The 27,466-nt window shown below is 51.9% G+C and overlaps 8 protein-coding genes across 8 annotated transcripts; 3 read left to right on the top strand and 5 right to left on the bottom strand.

Annotated features, from left to right (window-relative positions):
* Window positions 1–389: 389 nt before the first annotated feature.
* AYO21_06759 (hypothetical protein) lies at window positions 390–2,285 on the bottom strand (the record flags this gene model as incomplete). Its single annotated transcript, XM_022656718.1, has 1 exon — window positions 390–2,285. The coding sequence occupies one exon, from the start codon at window positions 2,283–2,285 to the stop codon at window positions 390–392; it is 1,896 nt and encodes a 631-aa protein (XP_022510991.1).
* Window positions 2,286–2,790: 505 nt separating this feature from the next.
* AYO21_06758 (hypothetical protein) lies at window positions 2,791–4,523 on the bottom strand (the record flags this gene model as incomplete). The annotated part of the gene is made up of 2 exons (XM_022656717.1): window positions 2,791–4,421; window positions 4,478–4,523. The coding sequence occupies 2 exons, from the start codon at window positions 4,521–4,523 to the stop codon at window positions 2,791–2,793; spliced, it is 1,677 nt and encodes a 558-aa protein (XP_022510990.1).
* Window positions 4,524–6,181: 1,658 nt separating this feature from the next.
* On the top strand, window positions 6,182–8,785 carry AYO21_06757 (hypothetical protein; the record flags this gene model as incomplete). The annotated part of the gene is made up of 1 exon (XM_022656716.1): window positions 6,182–8,785. The coding sequence occupies one exon, from the start codon at window positions 6,182–6,184 to the stop codon at window positions 8,783–8,785; it is 2,604 nt and encodes an 867-aa protein (XP_022510989.1).
* A 593-nt stretch (window positions 8,786–9,378) lies between these two features.
* On the bottom strand, window positions 9,379–12,006 carry AYO21_06756 (hypothetical protein; the record flags this gene model as incomplete). The annotated part of the gene is made up of 7 exons (XM_022656715.1): window positions 9,379–10,135; window positions 10,197–10,637; window positions 10,691–10,832; window positions 10,889–11,347; window positions 11,426–11,712; window positions 11,829–11,853; window positions 11,988–12,006. The coding sequence occupies 7 exons, from the start codon at window positions 12,004–12,006 to the stop codon at window positions 9,379–9,381; spliced, it is 2,130 nt and encodes a 709-aa protein (XP_022510988.1).
* Window positions 12,007–13,122: 1,116 nt separating this feature from the next.
* Window positions 13,123–20,149, top strand: AYO21_06755 (hypothetical protein; the record flags this gene model as incomplete). The annotated part of the gene is made up of 7 exons (XM_022656714.1): window positions 13,123–13,259; window positions 13,344–14,130; window positions 14,186–15,750; window positions 15,803–16,447; window positions 16,540–17,638; window positions 17,690–17,971; window positions 18,029–20,149. The coding sequence occupies 7 exons, from the start codon at window positions 13,123–13,125 to the stop codon at window positions 20,147–20,149; spliced, it is 6,636 nt and encodes a 2,211-aa protein (XP_022510987.1).
* Window positions 20,150–21,284: 1,135 nt separating this feature from the next.
* AYO21_06754 (hypothetical protein) lies at window positions 21,285–23,753 on the bottom strand (the record flags this gene model as incomplete). The annotated part of the gene is made up of 8 exons (XM_022656713.1): window positions 21,285–21,484; window positions 21,660–21,803; window positions 21,923–22,091; window positions 22,225–22,356; window positions 22,464–22,737; window positions 22,810–23,216; window positions 23,289–23,381; window positions 23,448–23,753. The coding sequence occupies 8 exons, from the start codon at window positions 23,751–23,753 to the stop codon at window positions 21,285–21,287; spliced, it is 1,725 nt and encodes a 574-aa protein (XP_022510986.1).
* Window positions 23,754–25,219: 1,466 nt separating this feature from the next.
* AYO21_06753 (DNA polymerase epsilon subunit D) lies at window positions 25,220–25,865 on the top strand (the record flags this gene model as incomplete). Its single annotated transcript, XM_022656712.1, has 2 exons — window positions 25,220–25,282; window positions 25,329–25,865. The coding sequence occupies 2 exons, from the start codon at window positions 25,220–25,222 to the stop codon at window positions 25,863–25,865; spliced, it is 600 nt and encodes a 199-aa protein (XP_022510985.1).
* Window positions 25,866–26,289: 424 nt separating this feature from the next.
* Window positions 26,290–27,357, bottom strand: AYO21_06752 (hypothetical protein; the record flags this gene model as incomplete). The annotated part of the gene is made up of 1 exon (XM_022656711.1): window positions 26,290–27,357. One exon carries the CDS (start codon window positions 27,355–27,357, stop codon window positions 26,290–26,292), a length of 1,068 nt encoding a protein of 355 aa, XP_022510984.1.
* Window positions 27,358–27,466: the final 109 nt, after the last annotated feature.

The following is a 27,466-nucleotide window of genomic DNA, read 5'->3' as shown; positions in this document are numbered from 1 at the left end:
AGGCGGGACCAAGTGTGTGCGTGTGCTTTGGTTTGAATCTGGGCGGATCGGTACAGGACGAAACGAATTGCTTTGATGCCCTGGACATGGTATCCTTGTTGCGCGCTATAGAAGACGATGCAGAACATAATCGATGAAACGCTAAGTTCAATGAATGAGGTATGGGCATAACTCTACGGCTCGCTTGACACTGTGCCCCAAACACCTATGACACCGAAATCATTGCCTGCCGGAATGATTTTGCTGCCCTTTCATGACCAAACATGAGACTGGTTTTGTCCTTGCCAACTCCTGCGCTGAAGAACAAGACCTTTGAGCCAAAGGAACACATCTCACACCAGGAAAATATATCTCCACAAACATTCAGACGGGAAAGACACAGAAGAGTATCATGAAGCAGGCGCGACAGCACTGTTCTGTCCTTGAGTCGCCGGGTTCCCAACACCACCCGCCTTCTCCTTCTCTTTTGCTGCCAGGATCTTAGCGGCGATTTTTTTCTTCTGCTTTTCTGCCCACTCACGACTCGCCTGTCTACCTCTCTCCGCCGCCTCCGCTCTGGCCTTGCGTGCGGCGTCTTCCTTTTCGCGTCTCTCCTTCTCTAGACGTTCCATTTCGGCTTTCGACCGTTCAAAGACCTCCTTGCCCTTAACCTTTTGTTGGACGACATCTTCTTTGGTCACCATGGACTTCTGGCCATTCGCCAGCTGGGCAATTGAGGCTCGAGGATTGACGGAGCTGGTAGTGCGACGGACGCTGGCTTTCGGGTTTGCCACCTCCGAGGCTTTTGATTTTGGACCCAGCGATGTTGGGCGTGGTTTTGGCTGGATTGCTACACCCGGTTTAGGTTCAACATTCTCCTTGTTTAATCCAGTGGCGTAAATGCTCATCCTTGCTTGGCTGGCCTTGTTCTCTCGTGGGACAACGCTCGGACGAGATATCTTAGCGGGCACCGGTCTCGCCTTGAAGGACTTTTTCTCATTGGCAGCTTCTTCCTCACGCTTCATCCGCTCTTCTCTCTGGGCCTTCAGTTTAGCTGCCACCGCTTCCCCTGGTAGGCTAAACTTCGGCTTCGTGGGAGACTTGGTAGATTTGGAGGGTACGAATCCGGGCTTGCTGGTCGACAGCGGGCCAGTAGCTGGCTGTTTCTTGGTCGTGTTCGTGGGGTTCTTAACAGGAGAACTAGAGAACGAAAGCGGCGGTGCTGCACTCTGGCTCGAAGACACTCTGGACTTGTGGCTATCGACGACGGGTCGCTTGGTCGGCTTTGCAACGGTAGTTACTTTGGCTGTTGGATTGATAGAAGATCCACGGGCAGCGGTCAATTTCGGGCGCGTCGAAGATGCACCACCTGCTCCAGCATGCTGAGGAGGGCGCCGAGACGGGTTTGCTGGTTGCCGACCAGTCAACTTTTTCTGAGGGTCTACAGCAGGTGTGCCCGCGTGAAGATTGAGGCGGGCTGGTGTGGTCTTTCGCGGTTTGACTGGAGATTCGATCTTGAGTTCGTCCAAGGCAGGCAAGGTCTCTGAAATTTTCTCAATCGCATCTTCCAGAGCATCAATTGCTTCGACAGAGTCTTCGATTCGTGGTGTTCGGGCGCTGACCCGGTCGGCGAAGGATTCTGAAGACTTTCTCTCCTTCAAAAGAGTATGCAACCTGCCGGGCGTCCTCGACGTGATGTTCTCCACAAATGAATCTTCTATAGTGTCTGGAGCAGGTGACGTGACCTCATCCATGGTTTTATGCACTGTTGGATCGAATTTGGGCGTCTTTGGAAGACTGGTGTGGCTGCGTTGTGGGGTCAAAGTTGACTCGGTCACCCCTTGCTCTTCCCGAGTCGCGTCTACCGTCACTACTGTTACTTCGTTGTGGACAGTAACATGTTCGACGGAGACAGCTGGTCGCGTGTCCTGTATACTGTCTTTGGCTTCAGAGGATTCAACGTGATAGCTGTCATTCGCGTCCTCAGGCTGCAGCTCCTGCGACTCGTCCGATTCTCCCTTGCCAGACTCTTCTCCCACCTCGTCATCCTTTGTTTTGCGCCCTTTCCTCCTGCTCTTAGCTTTCAGCATGGGCTCGGCCTGTTCGTCGGTGAAGGGGTCTTCGGTGGTCGAAGGGTTGATCTCGGTGGTGATGTCTTTCAATGGGGGCCGAACAAGATCCTGGTCCGCGTTGGCGTCGGCGCAATCATCCTGTAGCGAATTATTCGCATTCGCGTCAGCATCTTCGTAAATGAGCTGCGCTTCCTCTTGAGCCTGGGCTCGCAGGGCCGCACGAGTCATGCGCATTGTTACGTGATGTCAATATATCAGGAGCTTTCAATAACTGTTTGCTAAGGGCGTTCTCAAAGCTGATACCCTTGGTCAGATCTTACTTTAAGGATCAAGGCCCGTGACGCGCTTTGTTTGGAAACGGAAGTTACCCGGCAACCATGCATGTGTTGCTGCTTTAATGTAATCCACGCCAAGGTTCTTTGCTCAGCCTCGCCTCGAATTCCTCACACTGGAGCCTAGCCCATGTAGTTAGTATTTGCGGCTCAATAACAAAGGAGAGGGCAAAAGAGACACTCAGCGGACATTCAATACATTATCTAGACCATATTTTGGCACCGCTACTTCATATGGCTCCAGCAAAAACCTTTCTCGATGACCCAATGCAATTTTTGCCCAAAAGAAGCATGAATACTCCATCTCTGCGTTTCCCCCTCTACATTTCGCTCTGTACATCCATTCCGAAAAGTCCTCCTTGACATGCAACGTAACCTGGAGCATATCTTCCCCGGCACGAGGCCAGTTACCTGCCCTTTGCAATCGCAGCCAACTGACTCGCTATCTCGGGCAAAACGTCCTCCTTGTTCCAGCGCATGATTTGCTCTAAAACAATAACGAGTGTTTCCAGGTGCTTGATCACAGTTGCGCAGTACACATCCAAGACACTCATATGATATGCGGTGACATTGTTCTTCACAACAGTATAATGAACCGAAACTTCAATGGTCGGCCCAACAAACGTAATGGAGAAGGCGAGAGGTGCGATCTTTTCGTGGGGAGAGCTAGGCGCGTAGCAATTGTGGACGTCCGTAAGCTGTTGGTAGAGGTTGATCATGCAACTCGCGGCCCCCGCAGCTTGATTCTCGGCTTCAAAGGGAGTCTTCCCAGTACTATATGCCTTTCCTTCAATCACTAGGGTGGGAAATCGAAGGAGGGCCATATCCCCGACGGGGTTGGAGTAAAGGAAATGTTCGGATTCCAATGTACTGAGAAGGCTGTCCACCTGCAACTCGTCGATTCCATGGTCCAACAATGCTTGAGCTACCGTATCATGTGCAAGACCAATAGTGCAATCAGGTCGAGGAGTCTTGATAACGACGACGGGTTCTTCGATTGCCGATTCCATTGCTTCGGTGTGTGGCGTATCTGAAGATGAGCCGGAGGGTGTTTCGACCCGTCGTCGCTTTGTAGGCCTATCGCTGGTGTTGTCAGATTCGTTGTTGACTGGTAGCAATGACGGAAGCTTGGGCTTCAAGTTCGGGTTAAAATCTAGGTCAAAAGTTAGCACGCGGACCATGTTCTCAGTTAGAGTGTTGGAGAGTACGATACCGGCCTTTCTCGCAAATCCAAAATCCGAACCCGTATCCAGTGCCTTGAGAGCTGAAATAACAACCTCATTCCAGTCATCTTCTCGGTAGTTTGCTCGAACGACCCTAGCAAACTCCTTCGACATGTGCTTAGCGACGTTGGATATTTCACTCAGCCTCTCATTGGATATTTCACGATTGAAAATAGCTGCCAGCTTGGAATGGATATCCGCCGGAGGCGCCATGTACTGTATGAAAATCTTGACTTTCTCGAGTACCCCATAACGGTAACAAGCAGGGGACACCCATGTAGTGGTAGTTTCTGTCGTCCGTTCTTCAGGCAGATCTGGAGTGACTCCGGTCCTCGTCGTCCGTGCGCGACTCTTTCCACCTCGCTTGCCGCCTCGCTTGCCGCCACCTCGCTGACCACCTCTAGCGGCGGAGGACGGACTCATTTCGGTAGATGGACTATTCAGTTGCCTTTGGAGTGTCTTCAAGTTTCGCGTAGTTAGCTTGAGTACTGGCACGTGTTCTCGTCGCTGCGTCTTGTCTGGATGATATTTTGCTTCTAGGTCTTTCTGAATCTGTGAAGTGGCAACCTGCTCTCTTGAGGTAGTAGCGGGTATGATTGCTGATGGTGAGTCTCCCTGTGGCTGTTCTTGTGGGGGCTCGGGTTCAACAATGAGTTTCTTAGTCTCGGCTCTGGTCACTAAGCGGGCGGTCAACGCCTGGGGAGATGAAGGGCGATCTTTGATAGTAGCTGTATTGAAGGAGTGTATACGTCGCGGCCGAGGAATCTTGGGGGATACCAGGTCTTCGCTCTTCGGTGCACTCTTTTTGCGAACCCCTAGCGTTGTTAATATGGCTTGTCCGTTCAGTAGAATGGGTGAATGAAAGGCATACCATTGACGGGACGTCGTCGGGTTTTGTATCTGTGTCCAAGGGCCATCTTGGAGAAGGCAGATAGGAGTTCTGTAAACGAACCAGTTCTTGCTTAAAATGGCGGCGTAGTCTGTCGCGAGTAGAACAAGGGATTTTTGAGACACCCTCTGCGTGCGAGGGTTTGCGTTCGCTGTCAAGGTAGAGCTAGCTTTTGCGGCTGTCTTGTCTTGTGAAACAGATTAATACCTTGGGGCTTTGGATAGTGGTAATCGGACCTGGTCATATTTCGATGTCCTTTGTTGTGTGGGTGACAGATAGCATTCCTCGTGATGCCGCTTCCGGTGGCATTCTTTGTTGTCTCTGAGTCAACGCACATCCTTCTTAGAACCTGATATTGGCAAGTCACTGCCCAACTTCCTCTCCCATGCTGCAGGCCGTGGTGTCATGAACAGACATTTCCTTTATCGAGGGCAGGTGCCTAGAAGCCTGCACTTTTTGATCAAACCAACGAAGGCTGAGTAGTCCAACATGCTACCTCAACCTGCTCACCTGTATTGTGCATGTCCTTTGTTATTCCTCCCCGTCATTGCTGCATGTTTAGAAGCTTTGAAGAAGCTGAAGGAACGCCAGTTTATATACGCCGGCGAATCCAGAATAGGGCGTGCGTTTCTGAGTTTTGTACTCGTTAAAATAGGTCAGGAAGCATAAAGCATTGAACGCCTGCGGTAGACGCAACTCCTATTCCCGGGGTACGGGGTTCGTGGATAGCGGGAGACTCTAGCTAGCATGTTAAGACAATATAGATGACATTGCACCTGGTATCCGTAAATGCAAGGCTATGCCGATCTCCAAGAGAAAAGCCAACCGGGTGCTCGTGTTATCCGCGGGTCAGAGAGCTTCCGGTACCCGGAAAGCGCATCTTTCGGGCTCTACCAAGCTGGTATTAGTGGCACAAAGCTCCTAGGTTTGCTTCTCTGTGTGTTTTTTCTTTGCTGGTGGTACAAGCCCAACATCGAGTTTGCGATATGACGGTATGCGATCTAGGACGACATCGCACTCACTCATTCTACGTACCACATGTGTTCGCAGACAATTGCTGCTGTAACGGTTTCCAAGACTGGCAGGTGTTGCCCTAACCCTATAGGGAAGGTTGGCCGAATAATTTCCACCACGCTCGCGCGGTACGCAACAAATCCGCAGGCGCGCTAGATAGATTTCCTTGCCTAATCAATCAATCAAGTTATTCCACTTACAGCAGGCGAACTATGTGCATATTCTATCGATGAGTGTATAGATAGACACTGAATCTTTCTTCAGCTTGTTATTCATCAGACTGCTTCACAAAATTGAACGCCAACACGTGCCTCACTCCTTGGCTTGATTGTGACCTTGTCGCCGGCACTCATCCCGAAGGTCGTAGTAAACGATCGGTGGGATAGTACAACTGAGCCCAGAGACAACGAGAACAGTGAAGTCGTGTCTCTATAGAGGTCAAGGTATTCCACTTTGCGAGCACCGGATCATTTTCTGAAATCGGGCCATCATCAAGAATCTCTACGATGCACGGGAGACTAGGCTCCGGATTCCGAAGGTCGAGCAGACGTGAAAGGGAGCGGAGGTCTCCAATGCCCCGAACAGCTTCCCAGGTCTCGGGTTATTATGCACTCAGACGGCCATGTTTGACCGTGGCGAGTTCTGATACTGTTGTGAAGCAACACCACCAGGATGAGACTCATTCCAACCACACACAGCCTCGCGGCTGCACTTGATGTGCTGAACAAGGTCATATTACCCGAGGTGACTTCTGACGAGGCCAAAACCTACATAGGGTCCCTCCAGGCTATCCTGACGGACCTTTTTAGGCGGCAGAGCTCACAGATCGGCTTTCTGCAGGATGCCTTGCTACAAGGCGAAACCTTGCTCGCCGACATCCTGACAACACTTGAACCATCGTCTCGACGGAACCCGCCTGTTCCACGACTGGACCGAAACTTCGACGATCTCGCCGCCCGTCACGGCGAGCTGACGAACGAACTCTTCACCCTAGCTGAACGCCTTGTGGGAGAGAAGAACAATGACCCCAACTCATCGATGCTCCTGCGGAGGGCGGCCAAATGGGAGCATGACTACTACGGGGGTATTTTAACCTTGCCGGTCGATCTGCCCCATATTCGGCTCCCAGAAGAAAATCCTGGTGGGCCCCTAAGTGAAGCCTTCCTTCGACGCCTTTTGATAGGCAAACGTGGCATCACACGCCTGGGCTCACTTAAACGTCTCACTGGCGGCGGCGGCAAACAGACGTACTCGTGCGTAGTCACTTACAATGATGACAGCACAGAGACGATGGTCGTTCGGAAAGAGGATGCGGTCCCACTCATTAAACGCGGTGCTTTTCGACCACATCAGGAGTTTGCTCTGCTTCAATGCCTGAACTCCACGGACTTCCCTGCCCCGCGAGTGTACGAGGCCTCTGAGCCTGTACCTGGCCCCGATGGCATCGATGGGGCCATATGTATCATGTCACTCATGCCAGGAACCTGCCCCGGAACACTGCTCAGCTCCGCCAACCGAAGTTTCGACGAAAGCTTCCTCTTGCAGCTGGCATCTCTTCACGCAAAACTGCATGCCATCCCACTGGAGACGTTCCAGCCTTACATTGACAAGTACGAAGATTCCAAAGTCCTGACACAAACCGTCACGCAGCGATACCGCAGTGCCCTGGAACGCTGGTGGGTGTACTACACATCCGTGGAGCATCTGGAGTCCCCATACCTTGTCTGGCTATTTGATTGGATGATGAAACACGTACCGGACGATGAGAGACGTCCGGTGGTGACACATGGCGACTTCAACGTCCACAACCTGCTGGAAAAGGACGGCCAAATCACCGCCGTCCTAGACTGGGAGACGGCCGACTTTGGCGCCCCAGAACAAGATCTCGCATATATCCAACCGCTGGTCTCCAAACACATGCCCTGGGATAAATTCATAGCTGCATACGGCGCTGCGGGAGGTCGAGAGATCAACCCTAAGCATTTTGCCTTTTGTCAAGCTTACTCGATTCTCCGAACGACGTTGGCCTTCAATAGGACCACTCTGAGCATCCAAAAAGGGTGGTCTAATGACCTGCGTTTTTTTCTGGGGGAGCTCGGTTACAACGCACTTTTCATGGAAATGGGGTTGAACTATACGTCACTGCCTCCGGAATCTGTCGCGCAGCTCCCAACAACAAATGGTGTGCTTGATAGAGAGAGTGATACCGCTATCGTGGCCGCGGCGGCCGCGGAGGGGCAAACAAGCACAAACAAGAGTTCGTCATCGGGAAAATTTCACGATACAGCCACAGGGGGCCAAAAGCTGATGATTTTCGGTGACGAAGCGAACAATCGCCAAACTCCTGGTCCTCAACCGAATTGGCAAGAGAGCGTCGTCCTCGTCTGGTGGGACGAATGTAACAAAGTCGGTGGTTTTCACCGCCTGGGCCACGAACCCAACCTTCCCGGCGGTGCGAAGGTCACACTTTGGACTCATCTCATCACCCCCGAGGGCGTGTCCAAGCGCACCAAGTATGTTCCTCTCCGCGACGCCGACCTCCTTCCCGGCGGAGGTATGGGAAGTGGTGACGATAGCTGCACCCATATCTTCCGAGACGGTCTCTCGAAATGGACCTTTACGGATCCAGAGCACGAGCTCTCTGCATTCATCAACCACAAAGATATCGGACCTAATCTCTCTGGATTTCCACAAAAGGGTAGCATGAAGTCTGGTTTTGCTTCCCACCATTTCGATGTCCCCGGCACCATAAGCGGCTCCGTCACGATCAAAGGCAAAACCTACACCATCAATGGCTGGGGTATTCGTGATCACGCCTGGGGTCCCCGTGATTGGAACAAGAGTATCCTCTCTCATCGTTGGGTCGTCGGTACGGCAGGGGACGCCTTGTCCTTTGTCGGTGTGACATACCACTCCTACGACGACCGCATGGCCAACTTTGGCTGGGTGGTGCGTAACGGCGTGGTCACCTACGCAAAGGACATTGATGTACTCGCGTACATGGAAGCAGACGGCTGCGTGAACCGCGGCGGACGCGTCAAGTATGTGTTGGACTCGGACGAGGTGTTGATTTTTGAGCATACACCCGTGGAAGCCAAGGCGGCGGTGGCCTATCATCATGGAATTCCGTGCGTGGATCGCATCTGCTCTTTCAAATGCAGCAATGGTCTCGCGGGATTTTCCAACTTTGAGACGAGCAACAACATACAGGCTGGGGAACGTCGCCCGGGGTTATTGGTTGATGGGCTGATGGAGGATGGATTTTGGACGCCGTGATTCTCCTCCGGTTGCCTTGATCTCCTTGTATATAACTCCATAAGATCGAGCAGCAAAAGAAAGGTATTTTCAATTATATCGGACATTGACAGGATGCTGTCCGATTCAAGCCCTTGTTCTACTTTCATGGCAATGCATGCCTCCCAAAGTAACCACGTGCGGTCTGCTGGATACGATGACATACTCCCTAGGGATATGGGCAAAAACTAGACCACGTCGAAGTATCAAACAGTGGCTCTCGAGAGACGTCTCTCACATAGTAAGATTTAAACAACCACCCGTCTGCCTTGACACTTTAACCCTTGCTTCATAGAAGTCGACCAGGTTTCAAGAGAACAAACAAGACACATTCCCGGGTCCAATGTCATTGCCAGGCACGTGCTAGGGTAGACAAGTTCTCACTTTTTCACAAAAGTCAACCGAACACTTAAGAAAGTCATTTAGTGTCACATGCAAAAAAACATCGCGGCCAGCCCATCCATGTTGGAGTTGGACAATGGACCTGAAGATCCGATCCGGTCTCCAGGACCCTACTTTTTGCTTTGATACCCTTTGCCTGAAACGCGCCACAAAATCTACCCAGTTTTCATTTTTCACGTCCGATACACGTAAGCGGAGGCACGCGAGCCACTGGAAGATGACGACGGAGATGTCGAAGACGGCGTCCCATTATCACTCCCGATGACAGAATTCCAGAAATTGCTGTCCGAGTCGTCCGGGTGGTGGAACATGGTGGTGAGCCCGGCGTCGATGTCGGTCTGAGCGAGCAGCTCCAGATCGAGTGGCGGTGCTCCCCATATATCATTGGGTTTGGGCAGGCCGGGTTGCATGTAATAGGTAGTCGTCACGACATTCGACGTCGTGTCGGTGTTTTGAAGATAGAAGAAATTGGGTGAATTGGTTGTCGTTGTCCCTTGGGGGGAAGATGCCGCTGTAGAGTGTTCGTCGGTGTCGAACGAGACACCCCAGCGACTCAGACCTTCTCGCAGCCCATGTCTTGCATTATTGGCCATTTCCCATGCGTGGGCCATGTCGGCCAGAGCTGCATCGATCGCAGAGAGGCAAGTGTCCTGGATACTCAGTTGTGTATGGCGGCCTTTGCGAGAACATGCAGCCATGGCCAGACTCGCCTCGCTCGCGGTCACCGCACCGTGGACGAAGCTGAGTGGCGCATTCTTCAAGGTGTGCTGTGCACTGAAGCGACGGAATATTCCCACGATCGTCTCGACGGAGCCATTGCAAGCTTCAAAGGCATCGAATACCAACTTGGAATATTCCGATGAAGTCCCATGCACGTCAGCGGAGATGAGGGACCGGTTCAGGCTGATGCGCGCAGTGTGATAGATCATGCTGGAGCCATTCGTCAGTGAGATCCTCAACAAAAATCAATATATAAGGGGTATGGTCGTACTGGAGATTTGCAAGGCTCGGTTCTACCTCTTCGAGATTCGAGCTCCATCGGCTCCACCGCATATCACCCGGCAGAGAATCATACCAACTCCAGAGTCTGGCATTCAGCTTGTTGTACAGCGCTTGAAGGCAGTACTCGGAGAGGAGGTGGAGTTTCCTCTTGCAGTGTACTTGCAACTGGATATCTTTGATGATGTTTCCCAGTTCCGCTTGCTTGGTCAACAACAGCGTCGAGGCATGAGACTGGTCTCGATCGTCGTCGAAGTTGTTCTTGCGGTGCTGATCTACCTTTTGCTGCAAGAGGGACACCGAGGCCGCCTCGTCTAGGGAGTTTGCTTGGTCCCAGCTGGAACTGGTATTCAGAGGATCGAGAGTCGGTACCTCAGACACGAAAGAGTGGTCTTCATTCATGGGGGCCCTCCCGAAAAAGAGGCTGAAGAATCTGCGACTTGAGTTAGTGCAATCTACCTTTATCGTCAAAATTGAGGTGGGAACTTATCGGAAATAGTGAAGGTTAGAGACATGCGCCGCCGCAACTCCAAGTTGACAAGCAGCGCACTCTGAGCATGTTCTTCGGGCAACAGCGGTGAGCTGCTCTCGTGGACACCAAGATCTTGGGTCATCCGCAGCGCCATGCCTGAAGACTTGTTAGTCGCAACTGCCTTGTCTATCAATGTGATGTGATGTGCGCACCTGAATACATCCAGGCCTTGGACACCTTTCCCTTCCCAGTGGCAAAGACGGCACACAGCAACAGGGTCTGCGACGTTGCAATATGAGGGCGCCAGAAGCTATTGTTCGTGACAGCATCCTCGGCCGAGGCGGCGAAGTGATCAGCCAACTCTCGAACATTGTGATCGTCGGACATCAGGGCACCCAAAGCACATACGACGTGCAGGAGCGCGGACAGTCTAGGTATGGGGGTCCTCGGGTGATGTCTACAGTCCTGGCGAAGTGCATCGTGGTCCACAAGCGTGCAGAAAGGGTGTTGCCATCTGAAGAATAAGGTGATACATTCCTGGATGACAACCTTGGGGATGCTGGCGATGTTGTCCACGAGGGGTGGTTTGGCGGGTAACACAGGCTTCGATTCGTGGCATGAGAAAAGGCCAGTCCCATATGCACTCCCGGGAGCGTGGAAGACGGCTACCCCTGTTTCAGAACATCAGTCGACGTCGATGGTCGAAGGGTGAGGAAGAGGAAAAGGGGGTGAGGCAAGAGTTAACGAACCATCCTCATCTACGCCCCAGAACCCTCGAGGGGCATCGTCACGCACGGACTTTGCCGATACCTGGGGAGGCGAAGTCATGTTGGGCACGGGAGCAGGCAAGTGGTCTAGAAAATCGATGCCATCGATGATGGCGCTTCTCTGGGGCGCGGCCGAGGTTTTGATACTCGACAGCAAGAGTTCCAACGCGGCGACCCTCCCTTCTAGCGCACCAACATACTCATGCGATATTGGGGCTCGTTTCCAGTCGTCGGCACGGAATTCACATTGGACTCTGGCGGCGGTGCAGCTATTACAAGGTGTGGTTCTCGAGCATTTGATCTGGGGGCACCAAGGATTGACATCAGTTCTCTTTCAATTCATTTTCCAACGAGGGCCATTGGGACGACCGGGAATGCAACGCACCTTGCGTGTCTGACACCGTTTGCACCTGCATGATGGTAAGTATTAGCAGCAATCCGAGTTGAGTTGATTTGGGTGGACGGGGTTAGGACAGGACTGGACACAGACGCCCAAGTCTGCCCTCCCCCATCCTGCTCCGCCTGCGTTGTCAAAAGTACTTACGAAATCCTCCTCTCGCCATGTCGCCGCATCTTTAAAGAGAGAGTGTGTGTTTGTGTGTGCACGCGGGCGCCACGTGGCTTGCAGAGCAGCAACAAACACCGATGTGACTTGGAGTCTAATCTGGTCTGGTCTGATCTGATCGGGGATTGATAAGACACGCACCACCACAAGGAGGGACAACGCTACCAGCAATGAGTATCGCAGTCTAGGAATCTACAAGGAGAAAGTAGAAGAAGTAGGAATTGCAGCGTTGAGAACTGAACTGAATGATGGACGATCACGGTGGTGACGGTGTACGAGGTAAAAAGTGCTGATAAGACTAGCACGCCATTTCGAGCGACGGGGTGCAACCCCGAAAATGAGAAGATGGGGCGGGATTTGGCTCGATATGATTGGTTGGTGGGGAACGTGGAATGCCTCACACAAAATACCACAGAAACTCAATTGCGATTCTTGACCTCCATGCCTTTCTCAACGTACGTCCATTTCCGTTTCATAACCTGAGTAATATCTGGCCAGTTGGAGCGAGTCATGACTACCTACAAGTAGCGGCCTTGTTGTGTCAGAATGCCGACAACACCGTTAGGCAGCGCACAGCCACTGCCATGCCACGTGAGGTGCACGTGAGTGGCTTCTCACACAAGCCACACAGCTACATTTTACGCAGTCAGACCATCCTCATTATTGACCATCAACCACCTTACACACGCCCATCAAAACTGACCTATGAGTGCCATCCACCGCCGCCATCTCCTCTGTCCTTCTAAGTTCTCGTCATTGACTACTCTTTGTACCTAATGCATGGATCACCTATCAGACTTCATTGACTCTCGACACCGCCTCAATATCTTGCGCCACCATGTCGAACGCCCAATCGTCAATTGTGCCTGGAGGTTGCCTTCTCACCGCGTTGGGCAGCGGCTTTCTTCCGTGCTGGGCGCTCCCAAAGCGCCCGTTAGCGTGTTACCAAAGGGCCGTCGCATGGTTGCCTCGTCACTGCATTGCCACGTCTGAGTGTCCGAACTCATAAACAGATAGCAGCCTTCCTTCCACCAAGTTGACTGAACAGTTAGTTAGTTGCAGCGCAATTCAGAAAGAAATTGAAACACACTGTTCGGTTTTATTTCCATCCCAGATGGATGAGAGGCCTGAATCGCGCGACAAAGCCAATGAACACATCGAGCAATTTCGGCGAAAACGGGGAATCGAGGATGCAGGAGAGCAAAATATCTCAACCACTAATCAGCAGGACCTCGAGGCGTCTATTTCAATGTAATTTCCGATGCCTACCCCTTGTCCCCGTCCTTCTGGATGTTTGACGCATAAAGACAAGGAGCTAATCCTATCATTCCCCAGCCTCGCCGAAGGACTCTACGAAAAGTCAACACACTTCTTGTTGGAACTGATACAAAATGCTGATGACTGTTCTTACACCACACCGACACCCCGGATGTTGATCAACTACTGGAATGGACGTCTGCGCTTGGATTACAACGAGGTGGGATTTACCAGACGCGACGTTGAGGCACTCTGCAGAGTTGGTCGGAGCACAAAGTCCAGCTCCGGAAGTCAGATCGGTGAAAAGGGAATCGGTTTCAAGTCCGTTTTCAAAATCGCCGATGTTGTTTCGATAGCCTCTGGCTGCTATTCCTTCAAGTTCGACAGGACGAAAACAAACCTTGGCATGATCACTCCTGAGTGCGACACTTTTCCGGTCGAGCCACTCCCTGGCTTTACCTCAGTACTATTGGAGCTGCGTGGCCGCCGTGGCCAGACGAAGTTGGTCGACGAGACGGAGTTGGTCGACGAAATGAGATCAATGGACCCGAGATGCCTAATGTTTCTAAGAAATTTGAAGGAAATCCACATTGCTGCCTCGCCTCTGGATAAGCCCAAATGGGAAACCACTCTAGGCCGCAGTGACGATCAAGCTCGGCAAGCTACGACCTTGAGCTACGGTGATAAGTCTATGACTTACTTGGTCCGTCGTCATATTGTCACTCCATTGCCGTATGAGCAGAAACGCCGCGGCCGCGACGAGTCCGCTATCCTGCTGGCATTTCCGTACATCGATGCCCAAGAGACCAAGCTTGAGCCGCAGCAAGTCTATGCATTTCTTCCAATACGCGATTATGGGTTCAAGGTAATTATGTGGCAGCTTCGCCTCCTGTCTTGCGTGCATGCTTACAAGATGACAGTTTCTCATTCACGCCGACTTTCTGCTCATCGCCAATCGTGGGGACATCGACAGCTCGTCCCAATGGAACACCGCACTCCGCGAAGCAATGCTGGCTGCTTTCTTGGAAGATATTCAGTATTTCCAGGGCACGGCATTTCGCTACACCTGGCCTAGATACCTGCCAGATTATTCATATAGGTTTGACTTCTTCAGAAACTTCCGCACCAGATTGGCTAAGGAACTTCCTGAAAAGCCCATCCTGGAGTCGGAAGACGGTCAGTTGAGGTCACCCAACACTGTCAGATATGTGCCAAAACATTTTCGAGATGGGAGCAATATCCCTTTGATTTTAATCGACGCAACAAAATCGAAATACTTGTCCCACAAGTACTCAGAATCTGACAGCAAGCGGCTGATGGATATTGGAGTCACCACACTATCCGACAAAGAGTTCCTTGACGACCTCGGAGTCTTTCTCCGAGACCACAAAGCTCTCATGCCGGAATCGTGGCATTCCAGTATAGCGAGAGCCCTTTTGCCACTGATCCCCTCTTTCGAACTGGAAATATCTGAACTTTACCTTATTCCGTTGACCAACGGTCGCCGGGTGGCAGCATCCTCCGGCAACATATTCTTTCCACGGCCCAACCCAGATTATTTTATCCCACCAGGTATTGAGGTGTTTGAGCTGCATCGAGATATTGCAAAGAATCCCGATTGTAAACGACTCTATAAAAACCTCGGGGTCAAGCAGTTTTCCAACCCTGTGGTCCAGAAACTGATCTTGAAGAAGCACTCGAACAACTTACCGGAGCTCAATCCACCTCCATCCGAGTTGCTATCTCAGGCGCGCTTTCTCTTCAGATCAGGGTGGGAGAAACCCATCGACGACGTTCAGTTTTGGGTAGTCAAGACGAATGGAGCACTATGCCGTTCGCATGAGATATATCTTGATACAGACGAGCAATTCTCTGCATCTCGATATCTGGAAAGAGACACCCAGTTGTTTCCTTTCTTACACAGCTGCTACGATAAAGATGTCGCGTCAGAAGAACTCCCATTGTGGAGAACTTGGTTGCACACACAACTTGGCCTCTGGAAGATCCCCCGTCTTGTCAAGATTTCAGGTAACACTATCGACCCAGAGCTGTCAGAGGACTTTCGCTATATACTCAAGAGGCGTAGTTCTCGGCAAATTTTGATGCTCCTCAAGGAGAATTGGTCCGTATACTCTCGGTATATTTTCGAATCTGGGCCCACGGGTCTGCGGTCTCAGTTGGCATCGGTGTCTGTTCACTGTCGTGATGGCAGTCGGCATCCTTTGAAAGCGACGTCTACAGGCTACTTCATACCAGAGGATTGCTGCTCGGAATATTCGGTCCTCCCACCAATACTCGACATTCCCAATCCGAAAGATCCTAGATGGACTTTTCTAAAAGTGTTTGGTGTCACAGTAAACGGTGATCTTAACACTTATCTTAGTATCTTGGGGCATATTCAAGGTCGTAAGGCCTCGGTTCGCTTCGTTCGCTGGCTATATGACCGAATTCAGGGTCAATGTGAAGATAATCCTGCCCTGGTGCGGTATGTTATCCATTGACCCTTTAAAAACCAGGTAAATACTGACCACAAGCAGTGACGAATTTCTGCAGAAAAATCTCATCTATATACCGAGCTCCTCACCCAGCGACCTTCCAAATTGGGTCACACTGAACAGATGCGTGTGGTCAGGCCCCAAGTGTTTAACGCAGTTCTACAAACTCAGCGAAATTCATCCAGATCACAGAATACTCTTTGTGAAACACCTCAAAGTCAAGAATGCTAGGCTCGAGACTTTAGTATTGGAATCCAAAGCAATTACACCGTCTACACATCTGTCTCACATCGCTAGCGTTTTCAAAGAGCTTAATGAGATTATGCCGGATCCAATATCGATGGAGGACACAAAGACACTACAAAGCCTTCTCACTCTGAATATCTTCCCGCTTGATGAAGGAGGTGATTCCAACAAGGGCTTTGACGAGCTTTCCTCCGCCACCGCCGGATCTCAATGGTACATCGCCGATCGACCACACCTTCGGCAGTGCTTTCATGGCATCGTGTCTTTGCTCGCTTTCACTGTGAAAGACGTACATGCGATCAAGCGACTGATGGCTATACTGGGGCTAGAATGTAGGTTACTGTCCAAGGTCGCAAAACAGCGCCACAAAATCGATGGAGGCAAGGCACGGGGCAAAGAGATCGATATGCTGTTTCAAGAAAAAGCCAGATTTTTTGAGCGGTAAGTCCATGTGTTAGACGTCCTAATTTTACCCTAACTATTTTGTTCAACTCTTGTGGATGAGGTATTAACATTCATTTACCATGAAACAGCCTGATGCCTGAATCTGTACCAAACAAGCAACAAACTTTGGACCAACTGAAAAAGGTGAAAATTTGGCACGCGGATAGGATCCTCGCAGGATGGGACATTGAGACAACCAACCTTACCTCAGACTTCACCCGTCAAGAAAGCCCGTTCCGCGATGACGGTCTACAAGCGCTGCTCATGCCTCAAGGAGGCACAGATCCGCTGAGGATATACCTGCGAGATGACTCCAGTTTATCATGCCCCCAACTAGAGCTAGCAGAGCAACTGGCCGCCTTCTGCGGTATTCCGGAATGCGCAGCGCTGATACTCTTTATTTTGGGACAATCGAGCTCCCTCATCATCGAGGCTACTCTCGACCGCCGAGGAATTCCAAAGACAAGAGACAAGAAACTCCGGCAAGATGAAGCTGCGCCATCTCCGGCTACACAAGATGGAAGCAATGAAGAGGAAGACGCGACGACCAAACAGAGCTCTGCAACTGCCGAAGAACCTCAAGCCCCGGGAAGCCGTCGGACGATTCAGGAAACATGGATTGGGCCCGATGAAGAACAGCAGGAATACGAGGAGCCAACCTTGAAAAGGATCATTGACGATGAGGCCCAAATTGACATTAACCACTTGACATCCCAGAGTCAGAGTGAAGGTCTTCTGGATTCCAACTCTACCGACAATCAAACTTTTAACAAACAACAGACGAGACGAAAATCTCCAAACAGGGCATCATCAAATAATGAACAGATCATATCTGAAAAAAGCTCGTCGAGTCGGCCTAACTATGTTCCTCTTGATGATGCTCCACGAATAAGAGAATATATCAGGGGTCAAGGAGAGCCTTCGAGACGGAAACGCATAGCGATGGCTAGCGCTGATTCTCATGGCATTGAAACTTTGGAACGTCCAAGAATTGTTGGCCACCCTAACTGTATCTACGTCAAAGACTGTCGGGAACTCCCTCGTGAAAATTTCTCAGATCAAGCACCAGACGGGAAGGTACTTCCTGGCCGGGCGCAAATTTCCCGGTCAGGAGAATGCACCGTCTTTCTTGCCCTGGAGCCCGCATACAAGATCGATACTTACACCAAATTCCTTGGAGAGCTTTACGTGAGTCTTTTCTATGGTAGCTACGGAAGCAGCTCTCACTAATGGGACCAGGTATCTCAGCTCTTCGAGAAGTATCTTGGAGGAAGATATGATCCAGATAGTCAATGGACTAGTCCATACCGCGGAGAGGCAGGATATACATCTTTGCGGGCGGAGACGCAGTCTACAGCCACATTCACATTTTCCGACGGAGCAGCAATGACAGAATTCCTCATACATTCCGGTTCTGGATGGAGGAGGAATGGAGACTACCCGGGTTACCACATTTTGGTGAAGACTACAAACGGCGGGCAAGAGTCGCTATTTACAATGAGCGCAGAGGAGATGGAAATGGTGAGCTTATACCCGATCTTGATGATCAATCCCCAATTAAACACCCCGAATATCTAGATCCGAAGGCATCGGTTGTCGCCTGGGGGCAAACACCAGTCCCAAGTCATCATCCTTGTGAGGGTTTTCGACATGCAGTCAACCGCTAGCGCGTCATTCTTCATAGATCCATGGCGCCTGTACACCGCAGGTGGGCTACAGATACGGCCGCAAAACGACTTCTACATTGCCAACACTCCCGTTGCTTCACCTGATCTCTTATTCAAACATTTCGAAATGGAACTCTTCACTCCTTCAATAAGAAACTCCGTTCATTTCCTCACATCCTACATCCGGGATTCAGGCGAGCTGTGGGCTCGAAGAATGCTCCAACACGACGAACGGAAGTACAGATACAAACCTCTTGAAAGTCAATCCCTCATGCGCTTGTTGAGACTTCACCCGGGACGCGGCCGGGAAGAACTGAGAGGAGAATTGATATGTGTTTCCCTCGAGCACTACAAGCGAAAATACCCCTTTACGGCCTTATCCTATGTCTGGGGGAACAGCCTGAAACCGTATGTTCTCGGCATCGGAGATTACGCTCTACGGATTACTGCTTCATTATACTTCGCACTGAAACGGGTGCGAGAAGAAAAACAGTCGATCCTCATTTGGGCAGATGCTATCTGTATCGATCAGGCCAATGATGTAGAGAAAGGTCACCAAGTGCGCTTGATGTCAAAAATATACAAGTCCGCGCTCCGCGTGTGCGCGTGGCTGGGGAATGAAGGAGATCAGAGCAATTCTGCGATAAATTGGCTCTGCAAAATCAGAAAGGCTTCCGAATCCTCGAAGCAAGCTGCTACGGTAAGGCTACCCTCGGCGGACAACCCGGTATGGGACATTATCAAGAAGTTTTTTGAACGCGATTGGTTTCATCGAGTCTGGATTGTCCAAGAGCTTGTTCTTGCGCCGCATATCATCTTGCTATGCGGTAATCGAACCTTTGAGTGGGATGATCTTTATGTCCCAGCCACTTTATGCTCAAGACAAGCAGAAAAGTCAACCGCCGCTCTGATGACATCGGTTTCTAAGACCATGGCGCCTGTGCTGAGTCTGGGGGGACTGAGACGTGCATATCGCAGCCAGCTTGCCAACTCCACTGCCCAGCGAGAGCTACTCACACTATTCAAAGACTTTGAGCACACTCGATCCTCACGCCGGCGAGACAAACTCTTTGCCTTTCTCGGGTTGGCGTGCGACGTCGATGATCCCAGCTTCGACCCAGACTATGCGGCACCGCTTGAAACGGTCGTGTGCAAATATGCGGCGGCTTTTGTCCGACATGGGAAAGGAATGGAGCTTTTATACCATGCAGGGGCCAGCGGCTTGGAAGACGATGCTCGTTTCCCTTCGTGGGTACCGAACTGGGTGACAACAGCCTATCCGAAGACGATCACCACTTGGACAAGCAAATCCGGAATTTTCAGCGCGTGTTCTCATGAAAAGGATTCGATCAGGATTTCACCACGAAATGGTTCTATATTAACTGCCACCGCTTACGAGATCGATCTAATCGCCAAGGTAGGCCAGATCTCGTTTACGGCGGGAGACCGAACACGATGGTTGAAAGAGGTTTTCAGTTACATCGAGCCTATCAGTACATATCCTACCGAAGATAATCCCAAAGACTTGGTCTGGAAAGTCCTCGTCGGGGATGCCCTGGGTCCTCCATCTGGGAGTTGGAACGTGGTCGATTTCCGTGCCTCTTGCGAGGCTTTCGCCGAATACCTGCAGATGGACGCCGACCCTGGTGACTGGAACGTCGAGGCAGCCAAGATGCGCGCCGTCGCGAAACTGAAGCAGTTTTTGTTCCGACCCCAGGAATTGAGGAAGTTGATGTGGCCTTTGGTTCATACCGCAGAGGAATTTGCGCAACGGTTCGTCGATGCCAAGGTGTGTATCACCGAGCACGGCTATGTTGGAATTGTCCCTGGAGCAGCGCGCGTAGGTAGTCGGGTCATCCTGCTCGCCGGCAGCGCAGTTCCCTTTATTATGGACGAGATCAAGGGAAACAAAAGGAACCCCCCTTGCTACCGGCATCTCGGTGAGTGCTACATTCACGGAATCATGCATGGAGCCGCGAATCAGCGATCTGGTTTGTTTCGAAAGCCCCTCCGGGATATCATCCTTTGCTAAGCACCGCGCTGGAACACGGTTGCCTCGTATATGTGGACAGCCAAATCTTGTCATCTGTGCCTCTCCAAATGTCCATTTCCATTCCAAGATCTGAGCGAATCGCCATTGAGACTTCCTCATCTTCCAGCACAAGAGACGCATTCACCGCGACGTACTGAGGAGTCGCTCCCTCCAGAACTCGCCTCCCTTGCAGGGCCGCATACGGGCCGAATGCTGTATGCAGTCTACTATTGGACGCCTCAGGGATTTGGGCAGCAAAGAGACCAGATCCAATCATGCCTCTTCGCAGTAATCGCTGGTGTGAACGACCACGTGCTAGGCAGAACGAACCCCTCAGCTTCGTCGGCTGAACACAGAGCCTCATCCGTCCGACATACCATGTGGGAACTCAGATCGGCACGCCATCAGTTCCCAGTATGGAGGCCCTTGCTGCCTTTGGCGTCGCCGGCAATGTCGTGCAGGTTCATAGATTTCGCAACGAAGCTCTGCGTCACTTCTGCCGAGATCTACCGCAGCGTGAACGGCGCCATATTGACGTCATTATGGTCGCGGAAATGACGGCGCAGCAAAATGTAGAAGACCAGGCGGTCCTAGAAGAGAGGGAGAGAGAGACTCGAGTGCTCTACGTTGTCATTACGGATGTTGTGATGGAGACTACTAATCAGGCGCAGAAGTGGCAGCAGGTGGCAGCAGGTAGGTGGATTCTTGGGGGGGAATGGCTTCCCCTTGGATAAGATGTATATTTCTCAACAAACAACAGGTAGGGGTAATTTCAGGGTAGGAGGCTGGCAGCACCAAAGGCCGGATGGAGTCCAGGCTACATACCGAGTACAAAGGAGCGAGACACTGAGCATCGCCGCCCTGAGCCGGTCGCAGGCTTACCCAAAGGTGATGTGCCAGATTCTTGAGTCTTGAGTAAACTGGTTAAAGCGGCAGGTATCAAGACTGTACCGAGTACTTGGAACAGACTCCAGACTCCAGATTCCAGAAATCATTCCTCTGAGCATTTCATTGCCACGCCACACCACCACCTCCATGTATATATATCTATTTAGTGCCCAGCGACCCTCCCTCCCTCTCTCCCTCCTTAACCCACGCTACCCACTCACCTACTTAGGTGTCGGGATACGGCTAACTAATGCACAAAGCGTACATCCAACCTCCTCGAGCCCGTATCGCTCGTCGTGGACAGATACTGCCCGCGCTCAAAGGGACTGAGCGCGCTCCACACCTTTTCTTTCTGCTGATTCCGCTTGACGTAGTACAGCTTGGCGAGGAAGAAGAGGGCGATGCTCCCGCACGTGATGCCGATGAGGATCTTGTTACCGCGGTAGTCTGGTAACACACACACACACAGATAGGTAGGCAGGGTCAGTTTCGGGTTTTCCTCGAAGGGGACACGTGCCAACGCTGCTGCGAATGGAAAGGAAGGAAGGGACTGGCAGAGGAAAGGAAAAGGACAAGGACATGCGGAGGTGGTAAAGGAGTACGATTGGTGGGGGATGCGTACAATATGGTTTATCCTCGTCGCGGTAGACGTTGACCGCCACGACCGACCCGAATTGGTAGCACATGTTGTACACGGCGGCCGAGACGGCGCGGGTGCCCACGTCGTTGGAGTTGCGGGAGATGAGGGAGACGAGGATCGCGTGCGCTGTTAGAGAGGGGGGTGTATTAGCTAGAGAGAGCTCTCTCTATCTATCACTGCAAGTTTTGTTTTGGGCCTTGGTTTTTTGGAGGCAAAAAAGACGAAAAAGGTGACTCGAGACTTACTGTACGGCTCGCCATTCACACCCGTGAGCAGCGCGTATCGGACCCACGGGCTCGCACTCTTGGTTATCGCCAGGAGGCCGATGAAGAACGGCAGCACCCACCACACGCAGAGAGACGAGAAGAGGAGTCTCTCGCGATACCTTTCGCTCATCCAGGTGACGACGAGGATCTTTTTTTCGTGGCGTACGAGTCAGTAGGGTCTCGACAGAATCGAATCGAATCGAATTGAATGATGGATGGATGGATAGACGTATAGACTAATAAAGTGCAGAGGGGTAAATGAATGAGGGAAAGAGACTCACATTGATAAAGAACAAAGCATATCCCGGCACGGCGAGCATGTTCGCCTCGAAGACGGTGTATCCCAGATTCCTCAGTGTGAGGGACAAGTAATTGGCCGCGGGCTGGAAGGGGATGAAAGCGATGAATCCGAGCTTTTTACCCACGCACGCAAAGCAAAAAAGTCAGCACAGACTCTCGGAGGCGTTTCCCTCTCTTTCTCTCTCTCAAGTAAGTCCTTCAGAAGGGGCAAAAAACTCACAATATACAGCGGCCACAGGTCCACGTCGACGACGGCTTTCCAGATGCGCTTGACCGAGACGTGCTGTCGGTTGTGCATGTTGCCCTTGGACGGGTCGTCGCGGAGGAGGCGGTTGACGAGAATCTTCTCTTCGCGTTCGCTGAACCACCCGGTGTGGCCGTGGAGCCAGGTCGCGCGGCCGCGCAGGATGCGGTGTGTCTCGGTGATGCTGGCGGGCATGACGAGGAAGGTCGACAGGCCCACGACGATGCTGAGGAGGCCTTCGATCAGGAAGCTTGGATAACAAATTAGCACAGCACAGCAGGGGTAAACAAAACACTGTATGTCAAAGGGAGATCTATCTTACAGCCACTGCCACCCGCTCCAATCGTGTATGCCCCTCATCTTGAGCAGGCCAGCAGCCATCAGCGCCCCGATGATCTGCGTCACAGGTATGGCGGTCCAAAAGACCGACAGCCGAATGGACAGTTCGCTGCTCTTGTAAAAGTACGTGAGGTAGAGGACCATGTCGGGGATGAACCCGCCTTGGGCCATGCCCAGGAACGCGCGCGTCAGGTAGAAGCCCGTGCGGTCGGTGATGAGGCTCTGGCAGCAGCAGATGGTGCCCCAGACGCAGATGCAGATGGGCGTGAGGACGTCCGGGCCGAGTTTCTTGCTCAGCAGGCCGCCGGGGAGCTCGGCGGCCAGGAAGGAGAAGAGGTAGATGGTCTGGCCGTTGTTGAAGTCGTTGGTGTTCATGTTCAGCTCGTCGAGCTTTTCAGGGAGTAAGCATATCTCAATGCACAGAAAGATCGTAGGCGATGGAATGGGTGATAAGGGGCTTACCATGTTGTCCGAGATGGCACGGTTGATGTTTCGCCGCACGAGGTCCAACGACGAGAACATGATCCACACCCACAGCATGATTCGGATATCGATCTGGAGAGGAGAGGGAGACGTTTAGAGATTTACTCAATACACTCCAGCTCATCGACGAGAACATACCTTGCGGATGAGTTTCTTCTCCTCGCTCGAACTCCACTGGATCATAGGGTCGAACCGGTGACGGCCCTCATACTGGGCCTGTTCGTAGACACCTTTCCAATAATCCGCCGTGATGGGAACACTAAAGGCGTGCTGCTCAGTCGAACCGGTGTAGGCGTCTTTGACTCTGCGATCGAGCTCGTCAAGCTCCAGGGGTGTCGAAGTGCCGGCCTCGACGGAGGAGGCGTCCTTTTCTCTCGGCGTCATCGAGGCTTCTGTGACAGTCTTCTCTTGCACTGTGATATTCCCCTTGGCAGCTTCGACCATGCTTGACGTCTGTGCCACGCAAATGAACAAAGACCAGTGAGGTATAGAGACACCTCAGGGGTATCTATCAGAAAAAAAAATCCGGTATCAAAAAATGACCGGTCGTCCCCTGTCAGACGGAATGGAGCTTCGAGGGTGGTATATATATTCTCCTTATAGGACCGAAGATTGAGCACGCCATCAAGCGGTGGCATGTACTCCAAAGAAAGGGTGATCATCCTCTGCCAGCAGGGTAGCGTGAGCCACTCCCCTCCCCCCCAGAGCCTTGCCGCTCTTGTATCTGTCCTTCCGGGCTAATGAGGCGCGTGTGTGCACTACACTAGGCAGTGGTAGTCTAACATGTGTATTGCATCTGCATCTGCATCTACACCTTTGGCCAGGGGTTTGTTTACCACACACACACACACACACACACACACACACACACACACACACAACTCCAAAAAAGCCTTCGGATTTTCAATAGAGCGATATCGAGATCGAGAATGAGAAGGAGGACAAGGCTTGCAAGATTCTTTCGTGCTTGGCTGATAGTGACTGACTGACCGAGTGTGAGAGAGATAACGCCATTGCCGAGAAACGGAGTCCAACTCCATCGACGACCAAACGGGATCCACACCGCGATACATACGCCGCAACCTCCATGTCGCTTGGAAATCATAGCCTCGTTACGAACTCGACGTGTCGCCTGAGAATCATCTGCCTGGTAGCTGGTAGAGGCAAGCCACTGTGGAAGCTTACAATGATGTGATTGCGAAATCCTAGACGATGGACGACGAAGCCCGACGGACTTGGACTCCGTGTCGTAGGGCGGCAGGGTGTTAGCCATGGCGGGACGGAGTTGGACTCCATGTGTCAATCCACCCAGTGATCTAGAGTCGGCAGGTCTTGGACTAGGTTCTTTGGAGAGTGCTCTCACTTTTGAGTACCGCAGGCTTGTAGGTCAAGCTTCAACAGTCATGTCTCGTGCGGGACGCAGGACGCGTACGTGATACGATTACGCAAAGAAGGCTGGGTGTGAGAGGTAGCGAAAGGGCGGAGCAAGGCGTGTTCAAGATACAGCCATTTCGAGGTCGAAATCTCGACACGAGGACTTTCCATTTCCATCTCTGGACCTGACCATGGCCCCGAGCCACGCTGCTTTCAACCTGAGATGCCCGTGCACGTGACTGAGTATGGTGGTAGTCAGCCTGAGCAACGGATCAATCGCGCCCATATCTGGGCCAGGGACCCTGTGCCCGGCACCCGCCTCGCCGCCCATAGTTGCCAAATTATGGCCTCGGCCTAGCCTATCAGTGCCCAATACTTGGCCCCGATTCTAGTTGACGTCATGGTCACAAAAGTTCCCTTTCTCTAGGTTGGGTTAGTCTGGGTCAAAGCTTGGCCATCCCCCTTGAGTCAAAGTGCTTCATTGCTCAGGGGCTTCGCGCAAGTTGATATCGGGGACTCTCATTCATTATACAATCATGCTGGCAGCCACTCTACCACATGAGTTCGAAGAAAGCGCTGCGGATGGTGAATGCTTCGTGGTCAGCCAATTGATTTACTGCTAGTTTCGACTGCTACACGGATCAGCGGTACAAGCAAAAGACTCTCAGCGGTACAAAACCCTCTCGTCGGCCCAAAAATCTCAGCAGCCCAGGCATCTCAGCGGACAAGCAAACACTCGGGGGCGCAAGCATCTCGGTGGCACAAGAAAGCCCTCAGCTAGACAAGCTCCACGGCACCAGCCAAACAGCCTTAGCAGCACACGCAAAACGCTCTCGGAGGCACAAGAAAGCAGTCTCAGTCGGACAAGGCAAACACTCTAGGTGGGACATGTATCTCGGCACCAGCATCTCAACGGCCGCAACGGCCGCAGCATCAGCAGCAGACTCTCGGCGGCACAGGCATCTCAACGGCAGTCGTGCAACGGCCCAAGGTGTCGGTCCTCTTGCAACGCCGCCAGGTCCCGGGACTCTTGCAACGCTGTCAGGCATTCCTGCGGCGACGATGAGGGGTGGACAACAAGATGAAGCGCGTGTTGGCCGCGTCCGGATTTGGATGGACGTTGCTGTCGCCGACGGCCGAAACGAGAAGGCGGCCCGAGCGACGCTATTGCGCCCAAAATAGCCAGAACACAGGCTCGCCGCGCAACCCAGCGAGCGCAGCCGCCTCTCTACACAATGCTGATCGCAAGTGAGCAAGATTGTTAGTCGGCGCCAACTTTCGTCCCTTTGCGCTTGACGCTTGATTCGGACCTTCTATCATCAGCTTGCTTCCTCGAATCAATTTCAAACCTTTGTACGGATAGTCTCCTGACCCCACTTCATTCACAGCGTTGACCGTCGTATGTGCTAACCGCAACTTCCTGGAAACAGGTAAATATTACGGCATTCCATGCACAACTTGCGCCTTGCTGCAGCATGCTCCAATAAGCACAACACTCATGCAATTGTCTTGCATGTGCTCCCCCGAGTGCTGACCGAGCTGCAACTTTCCTCCAAAGAAACAAGAAGCTGGCCTCGATACTTGATCTGCAGACCACTTGTATCGGTCACTGACCCACGGGCATTCTGGCCTCGGCATCTTCTAGAGGCATTGGTGTCGCTTTCAGAATCCGGTCCTTGATAGCGAACACGGTTTCGCGACCCGAGAGGGATGCGAGTATGGCTATAAGGAACAGCACTATGAGAGCCACACATAAAAGTGTCGAGATCGCGAACCAACGGGAGACTTCAGCAAATACCGTCCATGATGGTCCCACTTTGACGAAAGGTTGAATCGCTAGGCCGACTTGCATGGCACTGAGAGCTACACTGAAAACTCCAAAGACGAAAAGGATTGGACCGTAGAATTGAGCGAAATAAGCGCCGTACTGCCCGTGAACTTTCTGATAGGTGTAGCGTCGAAGAAATATCTTAGTCCAGAAGTTCAGTCGTGTTAATCGTAATTCTCCAAACTCGTAGCGTGGCGAGACGTCAGTATCCGTCATCTGTTCGAAACGCCGGATGAACCTGATAAAGTCAGAATGGCGCGTGCCTTTGGGCAGCAACCGTACTTTGTCGTCTGTGGCAAGGACAAAGTCTGATTTGTGCTGTACCAGGTACCGGTATGACCTCAAAAAGCCAAGAGCTGCTCTTGTAATGTCTTGTCTCAGCGGTTCCGGTACCGGTGAGTGTTTGTCGATGAGGTAGAACTTCCAAAACGCATGTGATAAGAGATATCTGGGTATTGGCTTGATGTAAACGCGATTGTAGATCCAGACGAGATGCAATTCCGGCTTCTCGGTGATGATGATCTGACGCCCTCTGACAATCTGATGGGTGAGAGATGATATATGAGAGCTGTCTTGTTTGGCGACTAGCCAAAGGTGGGGGGCGAGCTTGTTGAGGTCTCTCGTCACAAGCTCGGATTCAAGATAAGATCCGATCCTCGGGTCCCCTAGGCCAATGTACGGCTGGCCAGGAAGATAGGTTTTCTCTGTTGTAGTGTCTATTGTAGTGCTACCATTCTGAGAGGCAGAAGCTATCGCTTTAGGCCGCCGTTGAACGGAGCGCTGATCCGACGTAATGTAAAGCTGGTGGTAGAGCTCGTCCTCGTGAGCAAAAGGGGTCCGATTCATTGCTTGAATTGGTGGTGTGGGACGGCAAAACTTTGGGGAATGGCTGACGGTTCATCTTCAGCGTCGAAGGCCTGACGTGGGCCTTCAGATCAAAGATCCGCTACACTAC

The sequence above is a fragment of the Fonsecaea monophora genome, assembly GCF_001642475.1.
Source record: "Fonsecaea monophora strain CBS 269.37 chromosome Unknown Scaff48, whole genome shotgun sequence".
NCBI lineage: Eukaryota > Fungi > Ascomycota > Eurotiomycetes > Chaetothyriales > Herpotrichiellaceae > Fonsecaea > Fonsecaea monophora.
This window is presented reverse-complemented; position numbering and strand designations above follow the sequence as displayed.